Genomic DNA, 15,177 nt, shown 5'->3' with positions numbered 1-15,177 from the left:
TTGACCTACACACTTGTCGCGCAAATAAATTGTAGCGGCACAGGTGCGTAAAAAAGTTCAAGTGGAAAAATTCGAATCTGGGAGAGACCCATATTATTCTGCCTCTGAATACTAACGATTGTTTTGGTTAACAAGGTCTAGAGGCAAATGAACTCTGGACAGATTGTTATTGCCGTTTCTTGTAATGTAAGAAGATTAACCCTTTTGTGGTGGCATTCGTCGGTATAAACATATGAACGTGCTTCCTAGGACAGGGTATATTGTCCTTTCTTCGATCGACATAATAGCATTGAGCAAGACGATTACGACTGGCATACACTATCTCTGTATCTGCACTTGTACTTATGCTGATCTTAATACAATTGACTATTACGAATTCATCCACTCGTTCTTTTATCAAACAAACCTACACGTTTAATTCAGCTCAAAATAATTGGAAAAATATTTGCTACCGAGAACTCACCATTCGATGGTCCCATCCAAATACCCGTCGTCGGTTGTTGAGTATCCAAAACAAAAAAATCGATGCAAGGTTCCTCGTCGACTCACATCCCAAGATCCAAGAAACCAACTAGATATCCATTAAGATAAGCCGAGACCATGTTTAATGGTGAATCCAAATGTCGGCAAGAAGGTTGGTCGGTGGTGGCGACGGTAGAGCAGCTGGGGTTGGCGGTGACAAAGAAGCGAGAAACAGGGGCGATCGTTTCGTTCCGTAGTTTATAGCGTTTTCGCGACGTATCCGAAATGCGATACTGTGGCTGGATAGGCCTTGAAAAATGTTCTGTAACAGGAAGAAGATAACCGGTTAGCTGTTTTGCAGGAACAACATCCGATAGAACGAAATCCATTCCGTTAGATAAAAAAAAAGAGAGAGCGAGAGAGAAAGAAAAAGAAAAAATGAGACAGAAGTGGAAGAACTGATGCAGAAGTAAAAAATTATTAAACACGATGATATCGGTACCATCCGGAGCGATGCAAATGGCCCATAAATTTGTGAAATTACATTGAAAATCAATGCGCTAGAGAAAGACAGGGAGCACGAGAGAGAGAGGACGCGCGTTTTAATAAAAACTCCCTACCCTTTTTGTCAACGTGCGCTGCTCTCAGCGATATTAAAACCCGAACTCGAACACAGCTCCCGTACATGTAGTAGTTTCACCGAAATAAACGAGGCTAGATATTCTTAACGTTTTACTGGATGTACCACAACAATAGAAAAAAAAGGAGAAAGAGAAAGGACAAAAACGGGCAAAGTGTGGACGAAACAAAAAAAGAACAGATTGACCTTATTCCCATAATAGCTCGACTCTGCCATTCGATCGACTCTTGTTTATCAATGAGAATCTAAGCCGCGAGTAAACGGTGGAACGTCGATAACCATCACGCTCGTACACCCTCGCGATTCTAGCAGCGTCGAAAACCTATCGATCCACAAAATCGATCCGACCTGCTTTTAGATCCCAGCTGTTTCGTCGTGCCGCGTATGTTTCGTTATCTAGACGATCGTTCCGCTGTAATCGATTCTACGGTCACACACGAAACAATGTTCGCTTTCCTGGAGAGACTGTGCCAGCGAACGATGAAACTGACGCTATAGGTTGCACGGGCGCAGAGAGAACGCCGGTTTAACATCGGTGCCTGCGTCCCAGTGCACGCAGATATACAACGGTGATTTATTAGGTGGAGAATTCCAATTCACGGGCTGGTTCATCGTGGACCGCAGATCAATCCAGTAAACATCTTCGGCCCTCTCTTCCTGATAATTCCTCTTGCTGCTTGCGTTCACGTATGTCGTTATAGAATTGCCGTTAGCTACTTTCTGTTTCTCCAAGTCTTATTGTCACGTCGCGTAATATAAACGCCATCCCTCGTTGTCTGGTCGTCAGATATCCACCCTCCCTTACTTAAACCCTCAATAAACCTAAGGAGCCACCATAAATCTTAGTCTTTCTAAAAATCAGAATTCTCAAGTCTCGTAAATGTCTTTGGTTTATGGATTGTTCTTAAAACATTTCTTGGCGATCGCGTCTCTCCGCGAACTGTCGAACACTTATGGAAATTCCATACATAAGGACGTTTGACCGGATTAGTTGCTAAGCAATTAGCGTGACGAGAACGCGTCGACTGATCATGTCAGATTATAAAGGGAGGAAAAAGAGGAGCATTGTTTCGTTCGGATGAGATCCCAGAGAGCCACAGCGAAACAATGAAAGCAGATTTTCAAAGGGTATCGAGAACTGGCTTAATTGCCGTCGCAATCGTCGATAATTGTACATCCGTCGGTTTTCCTAACGAGAAAATGAACTAATAGGGGTAGAAACGAGTAATGGTTTCGTTCTCTTCCCACCACTCCCACCGACCTTTCGTAGTCGTTATCGCACGAAGTTAGATTGGATTCGCGAAAAAGCAACAACTTCGAACGAACCCCTCTTTTTATGTAGAACGAGTCTTCGCCTTTGATGCCATATCAAACGAGCGTGATTGAATGAACTATTTTTTTACGTAACTGATAAATGTTCCGATCCAGGTCGTCGAAGGGGAAAAAATATGAATGCGGTAGCATGGTCATCAGGGTGGCGCAGCGGTATCGTGTCGTCCACGCCCTTACCGCGCCGCTTTTAGCGTTCCAAGTTAAGTTCTATCGACTGATTGGCAGTCCCCGAACGCTTTATTACGCTCCGGTCGACAATTTCGAGAATAAGCCATCACGGACAGTGGCGTAGGTACGGTGGGCGTCTCGAGACCTGCATCGAGACACACAGAGAATACGAACAGAGTCGGGTTTCGTGCGTACCTTCCGGTAAAGGTATCGGTCTGGAAACGGTGAATTATATCCCCGTAAGGTATCATTCTGCGGTAAGAGATGGTACGGTAGCTATCTGATTCCGTTATCTCGGCGCCATATACCCAGTCCGTGGATTCCGCGGCGAAATAACAGTCCTCAGAAATAACGTATTCTGTAGGTCGGCCCTTTCAGCGTCCCTCTCGGATACGTTCGCACATGTCTGTCTTCATTCGCCTTTCATCGACTAAGCTTTTCTTCTTTTCTGCTCTGACCGCGAAAGACGAAGATCGGACGTGGTGAACAATGCCGCGTGACGTTGGGTGCGGCCAGAAAACTGAACCAACTCCGCGACTGCAACTCGCATATGTACCGCCCTGATTGTCCTACGTATACGCGTCCTTAAGAATTAAAGCGACGTTCATTGTCCCGTTACTTGCAGAGTCGTACGGCGATGAAGGAATTAATAATTACGCGCAGCCTGCACGGCCACGCCAGAAACTCACAGGTTTGTCACAAAAAAGAAAAGGGGAGATTGAAATCGCTACCGCGATCCTACGGAGATAAGCTAGTGTGTACGTCAGAATGCAGAATGATTTGACGCGATGGAAATGTGTATGTGTACGCGTGTACGGCAAAATAGAACCGCGACCGAACTGAAACTTGAACTACTGGCCACGAACGAGAAGGAAATTTATCGACGATAGGCGAGATCGATGAGACTGAAAAGGCTCCCGTACAATATATATCCCGGTAGGTATACACGTGTGAGTCAGCTATTAATACTCACAAATTATAAATAATGTCGCTGCCGCGACCACAAATCAGCGTTTGCTGTAATACCAGCAGAGGGGCTTTCGACTGGTCGGAGGATTAAGCGCTTTTCGAGAGACGCCTACCTGCCGGTGTGGAGAGAAGATGAAGGGCGGAGAGAGAGAGAGAGAGAGAGGAAGAGAGGTAGCAGTCGGTTCTACGTCCAGCTGCGATCGAAAACTAAAACTCTGGGGAGTGGATCCTCTACATTAAACCCCATCCATAGAAACGTATTGCTTTGTGTAAAATGTTCCCTGATAATATCGAAGCTATTCCGGGTGATATTGATATTGCTATTGCTAGGGCGGATGATACCAAAAAAAAGGAAATCATGCCTAATTTGAAAAAACGTTCGAGACAAAAAGACGAAACCACTTAGGCTCTCTTTTCTTTCCAATTTCATCCTTAAATCTTATCTCTGGATATAGACCTTTTAAGCCAGGATATCGTTTTAGGAACGACACACATAATGATTTTCGCTGGTGAAATCAGCTTCGCACAATGCCATCAAACGTTCATACTCTTCATTGGAATGAATGCTCCATACTTGTTCTGTTTACGCGCATCTTGCATACAGTCCGAGGATAAACATCATTATCGAATTGATTCTATTTCGTCTAATTACTCGACGCGAATACGCTTCTATATGGCGGATAATCTGGGAATTTAACGAATATATTTGTGTATCATTGCTCTCCAATTAAGACGAGCCTCTTCTTCGCGTGATAATAAAAGATTTTTCAAACAATGAAGTTCCCTATTGTCCCATCTAGCCGATTTACATAGCTATAAAAGAGAACGAGCCATTCGCAGGGGACGAGTAAGAAGCCGGACGACGCGACGTTTTCGAGTTTACACGACCGTGTCGACGGGACTTTCACGTAATTGCGCATCAATGTCCTTCAGGGAAATGTCTTCTCGAGACCAATAAGTCCTGAAGAGGAAGCAGAGCGGAACGGAAGGAAAGAAACGAGAGCATGAAATAGCTGAGGAGATGCCGTGGCATGATAACAGATGTCTCGCGTCGCGGATCTTGTCTCGTTGTCTTCGGGCAGTGACGCGGTACGCCAGCATCCCCGGCATCGCGGCCCTTCGAGAAGCGAGAAGAAGCGAGGAGAGTACCGTCAAACAGATTGAAATCAACGGGAAGCGACTTCTATTTTCTCCTCTGCACTGTACCAGAGCCAGATCTGAAATGAAAATCTGTGGCCCCGCGAGCGAGGAACCGCAAGATAATTCAAAAAGAAGAGAATGACTGTAAGAAAGAGGGGAAGGCACAGCCCGGCAACGGCATAGCAAACGTCCTATGTACCTTCGCTCTGTTTCACGAAATCGCGAACGATTCAGTCAGACTGATTAAAATGTCCGTTTATAACGTGACCATATTACGAATTTCATTTTCGAACTGAATATATTCTCGAACGCTTCAGTTCGCAAGTTTCAGTTTCAATTTGCAAGCTGCAAACGTTCTGATATTCAATTAACGATTTTATATTACAACGGGCTTCGTTATTTTCAAAACAGATATTACATTTAATAATCGTAACTAGAGCGAAACCCAACCGGTATTTATTGTCTCAGGCTACGCGGCCGCGCTCGGACAAAAGTCCGTGTATCATCTTTCATGAACAAAATAAAATGCAAAAAAAGGGAAGCGGGAGAGAGAGAGAGAGAGAGAAAGTAGAAAAATATAAAAAGAGCGGAGAGTAGAAAAAAACTTTCTGGTTATCAGATAGAATTTTAGCTTGGTAAAAAATACGAGAGAAAAGAGGGCTTTAGCTCGCGCGAATCTGCTCGGTAAGCGTTTTTTCCCTAACTCCGACACAGAGAGACTCGAGCTAGAGAGGGGAAGAGAGCGGGACAGGAAGCTGTGGCAGAGTTTCCAGTTATGGAGAAAAATTTTATATTATCCGGAGTCGTTCGGAGACAGAAATTTCAAAAAACCTCGGCGCAACCTGGGAAGTCTCGCGCACTTATGACCGGTAAATCGTTTTCCGGCCTTCGAGATCGGCGAACTTACAAGTTTCGTTTCTTTCCCGACGAAACACGTTGCCGCCCGTCCTTTTTCCAACCTACCCCCCTCCGGTTCCTCTCACCCCATCTATGTTCAACTTTCATTTCCCAACCCGTAGAAACTTTCGATTAAATTTTCACAGAGGAACGCGCGAGGCCAAAGCTCCCACCTAGGTGGCTCGAGTAATTTCAACCGAACATCTCCTTTGACACGACCCGTCCCGGCTAATATAACGGTGCATATTCAAATTCGCAATTCGTGACATATTCCGTTCAGATGATCCGAGTGCGACTAGTGACTAGTACTAGCATAATCGGGAACATAATACACCCGCCTTGCCTTAGCCACGATGCAAGACGCGCGCTTAATCCGCGTTTGACGCTCACTAGCCTGTTGGCTGGGTATAGACGAACGTACCATATTGTGCCAAACCGAGCAATTACTGTCGGTAATCTCGCTAATAGAATTCCAATATGCGTGCCAATTGAACCGAGTCACCGTATGGCCGTACGGGCGTGAATCTGCAGATTGTGCGCGCACGACGAAAGCCATGACACGATTTGCCCATTAACTATACTCTCAGTTTACTTGATACACGTTCTTCGTGCATGGGCTCCTAGAGAGCGCTAACTGTAACACGATCGCGCGCAAACCTCGCTATTTCGTCTAAATACAAAGAATTACGAAAGCCAGGCAGGAAACATAAACTCGCTGTTACTGTATCTTTCCCTGGTTTCCATATTGTATCGCATCATATACGGTTCAATCACAAAAGTTCCTACAATAGATACCCTATGTACAATACGATATGTAACGCGAATCTTCGTCCTATTTGGTTTAGCCAGACGAAAAAGATATTTGCTGGATATTACACAATATAAAAATTCTTTCCAGAAAACACGAAATAACAGCAGAAAAATAAAAGCAATATGAAGTTCACGGCAAATACACGGTGACAGCCGTATCAAGAAACCAAGGTAATATACGAGGGACTTGAATGGGAGCTCACCTCGTTAATTGGACTTGGTACGATGATGTTGCCGTGCGAATTGTTCCCCACGAAATTACCTCGATATCTTCTCGTTGTCGTCGTTTTGTACCAATGTCATACCGTTATCTGGGATATACACGAATTTTCTTCAGCATCGTTACGATCCACCGGTGCAATTAAACCGTTGATGCAACACACTACGCTCGACAAATCAACAACTAGATGACACACGTACATGATTGGCGAAACGGCGCGCGCAGATTTTAAATTCGAAAAAATTGGTGTCACTTCCGGAATGGAACCAAATTAAAGTGTACGGTCGAACGTTGCGTGTCCATACGTATTATTGATCTTATCGAACTGTAAAATAAATTTCATGCCAATTCAGTGGACGATTACATTTAATTGCATCCAATTATATCGACGTGAACACGGAATACTCATTACGATTTATTGGACCAATGATAACGATCCTTCTCGTTTTTCATGGTCGATGTGAAACACATCGGTTCAGTGAAGTTCTATAAAGTATTTTTATTCAACCTGGCAAGATCTGATTAAAATTTTTTCAGATATAAATTACTGGAGGTATCGTATATCTTAATGATGATGAACTTAATCTCTATAGATTTATACATTATAATACACATAACATACATATATATTCTATATTCTATATCTGTATATATATATATATATATATATATATATATATATATATTAACTATATATATTCTATATATATATATATATATTAACTATATATATTCTATATATATATATAAAGAATTAACCTTGTTATTCACCAGAAAATTGTCATTAAAATTAAGCACAAAGATAAGCACCAAAGAGGAAACTCGTTACATTTTCTTTGCTATTTAACCACCAAAAAACTTGCCATACGATAGAAAGCTAATACATTTTTATTTAATTTGATACACAAATACGCCTTGTCCAACTTGAATATATTCCTAAGAAATGTCAATAAGTGTTCATAAACAATTCTTCAATTTTCACCACATACTTAAACATGCATACGCAGTTCATTGACTAGTAGGTGGAGATTCGCCATTGTCATATTGACTTTTATTCCTCAACAAGTATCCAGCCAGAAAGCTAATGGGGTCAGCAGGTCGTTCCTTGGCTAAACTAGATAAAGCTTGTAACAAAATTGGGACTACAGTCTGATCCAAATATTGCCTCGTTGGCAGGGATTGTAATTCAACACGTGATTTCTTTGGTGGCGCACCAGACAGATCTGAATCCTTATTCATTGCTAGTATCCTCTGTAACAATGAAAAACAATACAGCGGATGAAGATCAGTGTTAATTTTATTCTTACAAACATAACTAGAACTATGTGCTATTATTTTCTTTACACCTTTTATAAACTTCACACAAAGGCAGTCATAAGAAGCACAAGATATTGGTAAAACTAATGAAACTGTACAAAAATATCCAAACCTAACTGCTCAAATAACCTAATCCAAAGTCGTTGGTACAAAACCATACTTAAATTTCGATACAACAACTGTCATTAGTTTGGCGGGAAATATCAAAACTGTTTCGTTCGAATAATCCATTGTAAATACATTGGATACACATTGGATACATAAAATCGGCGTAACACTAAAAAAATATTCGATTAATAATCATATTTTAGAAACTATCAACGATAAAAGTCAACGTAAAAAGATAATAGCACAACAGGTTACGCCTACATTTATAGGTTATCTAACTTACGTGCGCTGTTTCGCTCACAACATTGGTGAGGGGTTGTGCCGGCGTTGCTGGCTCAGTCCTTTCCTCCGTTGTGTTTTCTGCTATTACAATAACAACACGTTGTTCGACATTATTATTAACACAAATTCTCGTCCGAAACGTATCCTCTAACACTACCTATTAAATAATAAAAAGCAAAATAAACGGTACGTACCACCGCCAGACGCCATCGTGCGAACAAATAATGTTACCAACTATTAAGAGTTATCACTGCATAAACACCATTCAAATGTTACCATATCGTAAACATTCGAAATGCGGCGCGGTTTTTGATAACCCAGTAAAATATTAAATATTGCAAATCAATAGCGCATTGCTTTTGTAGTATAATCAAACGTGTTCTAATGGATCTTTAAAATATTTAGAACATGATATAGCGATTATTTTACAATTATGTTTAACGAAAATTCCAGTCCTTCGTGAACATACACATAAGTTGAATAAAAGATTTGATGTTTAGGAATCTAAAATCAAACAATTGTTTCCTTTTTTTTTGGTTTTATTTATTTAACGTAAAGTTAGACGCTACGACTTTGGTACAAAAACATAAAATATTGGTACTGAGGAAACGGTGTACTACGAGCGGATCCTCGAGTCCCTACGAACGCGGAGAAATACGAGTATCGTTGTACGAGAATGCGAACTTACAGCCAATTTAAAGGCGAGCACTGAGCGCAACACAGGGTACTAATTACGAAATGTCCCGAGTCTGCTTGCAACGGAAAAAGAAAACGATACGCGCTCCGCCGAAGGAGAAGCTCGAAGAACCGCCTCGTTACTGCACGAAAACGAATATCCAAAATTACCAATGAACAAAGCATAATATATAGGTATAACGCGGACGGCGGCACCGACCGTTTCACAGCATCATCAAAAGTAACGTTAAACTTTGCGAAAAAAAAACGATACCAGATCGATCACACAAACGATAACGGTTAAACGAGTAGTATTTCCAATCGATTAATAGAAGAAAGCTATGCGACAATCCGCGAACATCACGTTTTTTTTTCTTTTATTTTTTTCAGCTTTTGTTACTTAATATCGACGGTCACGTCTTCAATCGTACGGCTAATATCGAATATGTTAAATGTCTTTCGATTTCTCTTTCATCGCGTTAAGTTCCAAAGCATCAAAGCGAAAAGTTCCGCGAGCGTTATGTGAGTAAAACGTGATATACATCGTAAAAGGTGACTTGCACATGGCTACATTAATGTGGTAGAGCGCGATCGTAACACATACACGAGACACGAGACTTTGCGCAACCTTTAAAATCACATCGATGAGTAAAAGTGCGTCGGCGAGCAGAGTTGCAGCCACACATTCAAAGTCACAGATTCACGGACAAAGTATCCCGGCAACAGCTCGTCGTCAACGACGAGACATCCTTCGACCGTGATCCAAGTTCAACTGGTGTACCACTCGTGCATCGCCTCGGCAAATAAATGCAATATCTAGACATACCTACTTACAACGTATATATATGAACGTCAATGTATACATATATATTTATATTTATATATTTATATATTTTTATATATCTAAATAGTGTTGTGATAAAAACGAACTATGAGATACGCGTCGTAATTGTATCCTGGCGCCACATCGATATACAGGATTGAATATTCGAACGAACGGTGTTTCGATTTTTCTTATCTATTTACTTTTTTCGATTTCCAATAGCGCTCTATCTAATCGCATTTCTATGGCCTGATTTTTCTATTTACTCATCTATTACTCGACGTGTCACCATTGAACGAAAGAGAACGGCGCACCTCGCGACCATCCGTCCGACTTATGTCCTACTTACGTTTAAATCGGTACTTGTTGCTCGAATTGCTTACACGTATAATATCATCGTCGCTTTTATAATTAAATTCACGTAGGTTCATAATTGATCGAGATTAGCTTGCGAATATATGTGTGTGTATAGCGGACTAAATATTATATAGGACGATTAAAAATCGACAACGAACGTGGTGTGTGCTTACGCGTTATCTTCTCTCCTTTTAAAGTATGGCATGTGATGTTTTATAATGTGGTCAGCTGACGATTTCGTGTTTCGAATCGTGATCTACGATTTAGCGTGCCGCGTTCTTCCTACGGATAAGTCGATCGGTGAAAAAGGAATTTTATGAAAATTTGTTGGTTCGACACACGCGGCGGAAGAAGTATCGATTAGACGCCACCACGGCATCGATGCGACCTGTTGCTTGACTACTTGCTACAACGACGACAACGACGACGCACTCTCTGCGACACTGTCGCAATACAGTGCTTTCTAGACTTGCTCTCCGCGACGTCGAGACTCAAGATCGTCAATCACCAAAAAGGGGGACACAACCTTCGTTACGAAATTATAAATTGTATATATATGTATAATATCATCATCATATATATATATATATATATATATGTATGTATAATATCATATGCCTGTAGGGAGCGGCAGTGTGGCACAACCATGACTTAAAAAGCGAGTAACTAATGTATCTCGTGTGTACTTCCCGTGACTCGTGGCGCTTGGAAGCGACAATTGTAACCTAGGATATACCGTCAAAACCCCCGTGAAACGCACCGTCGCCGAGAGCACGCGTCGCGGGCCGGATTCTAGTCGCATTTTTTCAACGTCCACGAACATGCCGGGTGTGTTCGTTTTCTAACAAGACACTCGTTTAGGACGAATCGACGAGTTCGATGGTTCGTTAAGTTACACAAAACGACGCGGTATGTTGCCCCTCGAATAAAAATTACCTCTTCGCCTGAATCGGCAGTTAATCAATTTGGCAGTTTTGTAATATGGCCTTGTCGACAATTGAGCAAGAATGAGTGCGCTTATACGAAAAAACGCGAGATCGAAATAGAGAAAGGCCAAAAAGGGGATAAAATGATATGGTCGAAGACGAAGAAAACGGTCCCTTCAGGAGACAAACATCGTCGTCGCTGGTAAATCAACCTCAGGGTTGATTGTTTAAACGAAACGTCTCAACGAGTGTACCGCCTAATGCGATGGACCGAATCTATTTACTCGCGACGATGGTAATTTTTCTGATATATCGTTGCAATTTGGACCGACGACAGCACCGGGGGAAGAGTTAGCGTACGCGCTCTTTCCGTTTCTCTCGAATCTTCGGTCGCTGGTGATGAGAGAGACGGAAGACCACGGAAGATGATTTACAGGTTACACTGCCACAGTATCGTAGGGTGTGAGGAGTCCCCCGTGACCGCCGTGGCCGGCGCCGGTTTGCCGGCTGGGGGCTTCGTTTCTGTAACAGGCAGTTTATGCTTTCAATTCTCCTCCTTGTACTCGTGCGTTCCCTTTTACATCAGCGTTATTCTAAGTATCCGTATACAGATACTAGCTATATATCGCATTTTTCCGGTAGCTTCTATGCATCCAAAGGATAGAAATAAAAACTATCTGCACGTGATTCAGCGAAACATGCACTAGTTGCAATCGCCAGTACATTAATAATAAGAATCGTTTCATTAGTACGATAATAAAGATATTTTATAGCGGTTGTTAAGTTAGTAGCACCAGCGGCAATGGCAGCAGGATCTGTAGCAATGACAAAAGTAAGAGCCGTTAGCGAAAATAAATATGGCATCGATCGCAATCGCGATCGTGATCGGTCGACGTGATCTAGTGAACAAAAATTAGTATTATCTACGAATATCACACTTGGCAAAATGTCATGAAAATCGCATGCAAATACATATAAACTTAGTAAGCATTATTCGACCCAGGTAGAGATCTGATTGTCGTTGGTATGGAAGCGACGCTGTCGAAGCATTGACTGACCTATATTCTCGTGGCCACAAAAAACTAGCTAAGAACAAAGTTAACGCAACTTCTAAAGCTTTCCAAAACTCATCTATAACGCGATTGTCGTTACAAGAATGCATCCTGCGGTTTAATTATTATTATTATTGTCTAACGAACTTACGGCTTCCTGCGTAAAGAGTCATGAAACAAGAAAAAGTCAGAGATACGTTAAGCAGATTGTCAAAAGGATTGTTCAGAATTCTTAGCGAAACCACCGTGCACTCGATCGCCACTATCATTTTGGAACACCCAGCGAATCAATTGGTCCAAATCGAATCCGAAGATACCAATGGTTTAGAAAAAAAAAAGAAACAACAATTTACGAGAAGAAGAAGCAGGTCTGGCAAAATTACAATATTATATTATGGAGAATCGAGAAACGTATGACGTTTGTTCGAATAGTAAAAGTCGAAGCGACTAACGGAGTGGTTGGCCAATTTACTTTCGAGAAAGTCAATGACAGTTCTCGAGGCAAGAAATCGCTCGAGACACAGCGGCATGAACGGTGACGTTTCTTAATCGTACACCGTTAACCAAACTCACTCGATCTCTACTGACCTCTCTATGAGTTTACGCATCTCCTCGGTGGTCATGCCGTCCTTGCCGCGAGCATTCACTGAAATAGAAAAACACACGGCACGATTGACACAACGGTAAACTACTACGACGACACGTAGCATGCAAATCGTGGAAGCTAAACGATTAGATACACAGACTCCGCAGCGAGTCCCGGTTCATTCTTGTACGCCGTGACTCACTCGGCATGCCTATATTTTCTACTATTTAAAGACGAGCAGCGATAAGGAAACACAGAGCGAATAGTCGAAACGAGATCACCTTGACTCGGCTCAAGAAGATACAACGTTAGAAAATTGTTCTTCCCGGTAACGAGTCATTCTATTGTAAATTAATTCGCTTCGTAATTCGATCCTCTGATTCCCTACTCGATCACTGTTCTTTGTACTGACCGCCGTAGTTGCGGTTCACAAGTTGGTCGCGATCACACTCTGCTTCGCTGATCTCGTTGCTCTCTTTGCTGTCGTTGAAGCTAGAGTTGTTCTGGTCGTGGTTCCTTGGTGGTGGTGGGGGTGGTTCGGGTGATCCAGAAACGGGAATATTGCGGGCCGATCCTACACTGCGACGTCCAACAGAGCCACGAGATCCATAATGATCATAGGGAGCGCCGTATTGTCCGTATTGAGAGCCATATTGATCTTCTTCAGGAGCGCAGTTTGCCGGGTCATCGTATTCAGGAGAGAAGACGTTATGGGTTCCGCTGCCACCTCCTTGGGATGGAACTCGAGAGTAACGACCATTTTGACGTGGCTATGAAAAAAAATGAAGAAATTTAATTCAATAAATTGAATTAATTAAACTAGGAAATATTAGGTGAAGTAAAAAGTTCTGAGCGCTTTTTCGCTTTATTTCGACGATGAAATTAACATAGTCAAGATTATTCGATTTAGATTAAATATGCGCCGTTTTGTTCGATTACTTTTGTCCATTTTGAAGGCAATTTCATAATTCCGCGGTTGAAGAAGTCCTCGTCCCTATTGGTAAAAAACTTGACCAGCTCATTTTCACAAGCCTCTCTTGAGGCCAGTTTTGTACCATCAAGAAAATTTTGCAAAAACTTAAAAAGGTGATAATCGCTTGGTGCCAGGTCTGGACTGTACGGCGGATGCGATAGAACCTCCCAGCCAAGCTCTCGGAGCTTCTGACGCGTCGTTAAAGATGTGTGCGGCCTGGCGTTGTCTTGATGGAACACAACACCTTTCCTATTGGCCAATTCTGGCCGCTTCTGGTCGATCGCCTGCTTCAGTCTGGTCAGTTGTTGACAATAGAGGTCCGAATTAAGTGTTTGCCCCGATGGGAGCAGCTCATAATGGATGATTCCCTTCCAATCCCACCAAACACACAATAAAACCTTCTTGGCCGTTAATCCACGCTTGGCGATCGTTTGGGCCGGCCCACCGCGATTGGACCACGATCTTTTTCGGCTGTTGTTCTCGTATGTGACCCATTTTTCATCGCCAGTCACCATCCGCTTCAAAAATGGGTCGATTTCGTTACGTCTCAACAAAGAATCGCAGGCATCAATTCGGTCCAAAAGGTTCTTTTGCGTCAATTCATGTGGCACCCATACGTCGAGCTTCTTCTTGAGACCAGCCTTATGCAAATGGTTCCAAACGGTTTTCTGGCTAATCTTCAGTTCCTGGGCAATGGAATAAGTGCTCACATGCCGGTCCGACTCGACGATTTCCATGATTTTATCCACATTTTCGACGATTGGCCTACCAGAGCGTGCCTCATCTTCGACGTCCATATTACCAGAACGGAATCGTTGGAACCACCGCTTTGCTGTTGCATTCGATACTGTACTGGGTCCATAAACAGCACAAATTTTTTTGGCCGCCTGCTCCGCCTTTTCACCTTGGTCGTAGTGGTACTGAAGAATGTATCGAATTTTCTCTTTTTTTATCTCCATTTTCGAACGCTGTAACACACAACTGGCTTCACCGAACACAAAACTGACAAAGAACCTTTTTGATGCGTAATATCACCTTGAAATCGGTGTATACTATGACTCGATGCGATGTGCACATCGTGAGATATGGCTCACTAAAGACATCTAGCGAAAAACGCTCAGAACTTTTTACTTAACCTAATATCTGTAGAAAGAGTTATGATACCATAGACTGAGATCCAGAGCGGCTGTGAGCAGAAGCGTTAGTAGGATGTCCAACAGGTGGTCCCATGGTACCAGAGTGTCCATTGCCAGGGTGAGGGAAGGTCTGGAATTGCATAGCCTTGCTGGGGTCCATTTCTTCGCGGAATCCAAGAAGGTGGAAGGTAGCGTACGGGCAGATCTCATCCTCCATGCCTGAAAGAAACAATCACTCAGGGTAGACACTGCAGTTATAGACCTGCTTGAACTAATCTATTCATTGTATAGGATTATCTCCATC

General features: G+C 42.5%; 3 protein-coding genes across 54 annotated transcripts in view; all 3 read right to left on the bottom strand.

Moving 5' to 3' along the window:
• Window positions 1-469: 469 nt before the first annotated feature.
• On the bottom strand, window positions 470-7,276 carry LOC117204200. Of its 2 annotated transcripts, none has more exons than XR_004487027.1 (2): window positions 6,622-7,276; window positions 470-784 (listed from the first exon to the last, which is right to left on the bottom strand). XR_004487027.1 is itself a non-coding variant. In XM_033441386.1 (2 exons), the coding sequence occupies exons 1-2, from the start codon at window positions 1,147-1,149 to the stop codon at window positions 546-548; spliced, it is 306 nt and encodes a 101-aa protein (XP_033297277.1). In that variant the 5' UTR covers window positions 1,150-1,746; the 3' UTR covers window positions 470-545. The 2 variants fall into 2 exon arrangements, 1 of the variants encoding a protein (XP_033297277.1); XM_033441386.1 differs by lacking the exon at window positions 6,622-7,276 and adding an exon at window positions 1,083-1,746.
• Window positions 7,277-7,459: 183 nt separating this feature from the next.
• LOC117204136 (protein dpy-30 homolog) lies at window positions 7,460-8,625 on the bottom strand. Of its 2 annotated transcripts, none has more exons than XM_033441267.1 (3): window positions 8,540-8,625; window positions 8,347-8,423; window positions 7,460-7,889 (listed from the first exon to the last, which is right to left on the bottom strand). In XM_033441267.1, exons 1-3 carry the CDS (start codon window positions 8,553-8,555, stop codon window positions 7,647-7,649), a joined length of 336 nt encoding a protein of 111 aa, XP_033297158.1. In that variant the 5' UTR covers window positions 8,556-8,625; the 3' UTR covers window positions 7,460-7,646. The 2 variants fall into 2 exon arrangements, with proteins under 2 accessions (XP_033297158.1, XP_033297157.1); XM_033441266.1 differs by having other exon boundaries at window positions 8,347-8,426; window positions 8,540-8,615.
• Window positions 8,626-8,863: 238 nt separating this feature from the next.
• Window positions 8,864-15,177, bottom strand: part of LOC117204124 (Down syndrome cell adhesion molecule-like protein Dscam2) — a 57,669-nt gene continuing 51,355 nt past the window's right edge. For 49 of the 50 annotated variants that reach the window (XM_033441249.1, XM_033441234.1, XM_033441230.1 and 46 more), the window contains exons 26-30: window positions 14,902-15,092; window positions 13,177-13,534; window positions 12,767-12,824; window positions 12,330-12,335; window positions 8,864-11,648 (exon numbers count right to left, since the gene is read on the bottom strand). In XM_033441249.1, the coding sequence (XP_033297140.1) occupies window positions 11,564-11,648; window positions 12,330-12,335; window positions 12,767-12,824; window positions 13,177-13,534; window positions 14,902-15,092 (698 nt within the window). In that variant the 3' untranslated portion in view covers window positions 8,864-11,563. The remainder of the gene's footprint in view (window positions 11,649-12,329; window positions 12,336-12,766; window positions 12,825-13,176; window positions 13,535-14,901; window positions 15,093-15,177) is intronic. The other variant, XM_033441250.1, reaches the window with a different exon arrangement.

This window comes from Bombus bifarius, unplaced genomic scaffold (genome assembly GCF_011952205.1).
Source record: "Bombus bifarius isolate JDL3187 unplaced genomic scaffold, Bbif_JDL3187 scf7180000007977, whole genome shotgun sequence".
Lineage (NCBI taxonomy): Eukaryota > Metazoa > Arthropoda > Insecta > Hymenoptera > Apidae > Bombus > Bombus bifarius.
Note: the sequence above shows the minus strand (reverse complement) of the source record. Positions and strands in the feature narration are given on the sequence as shown.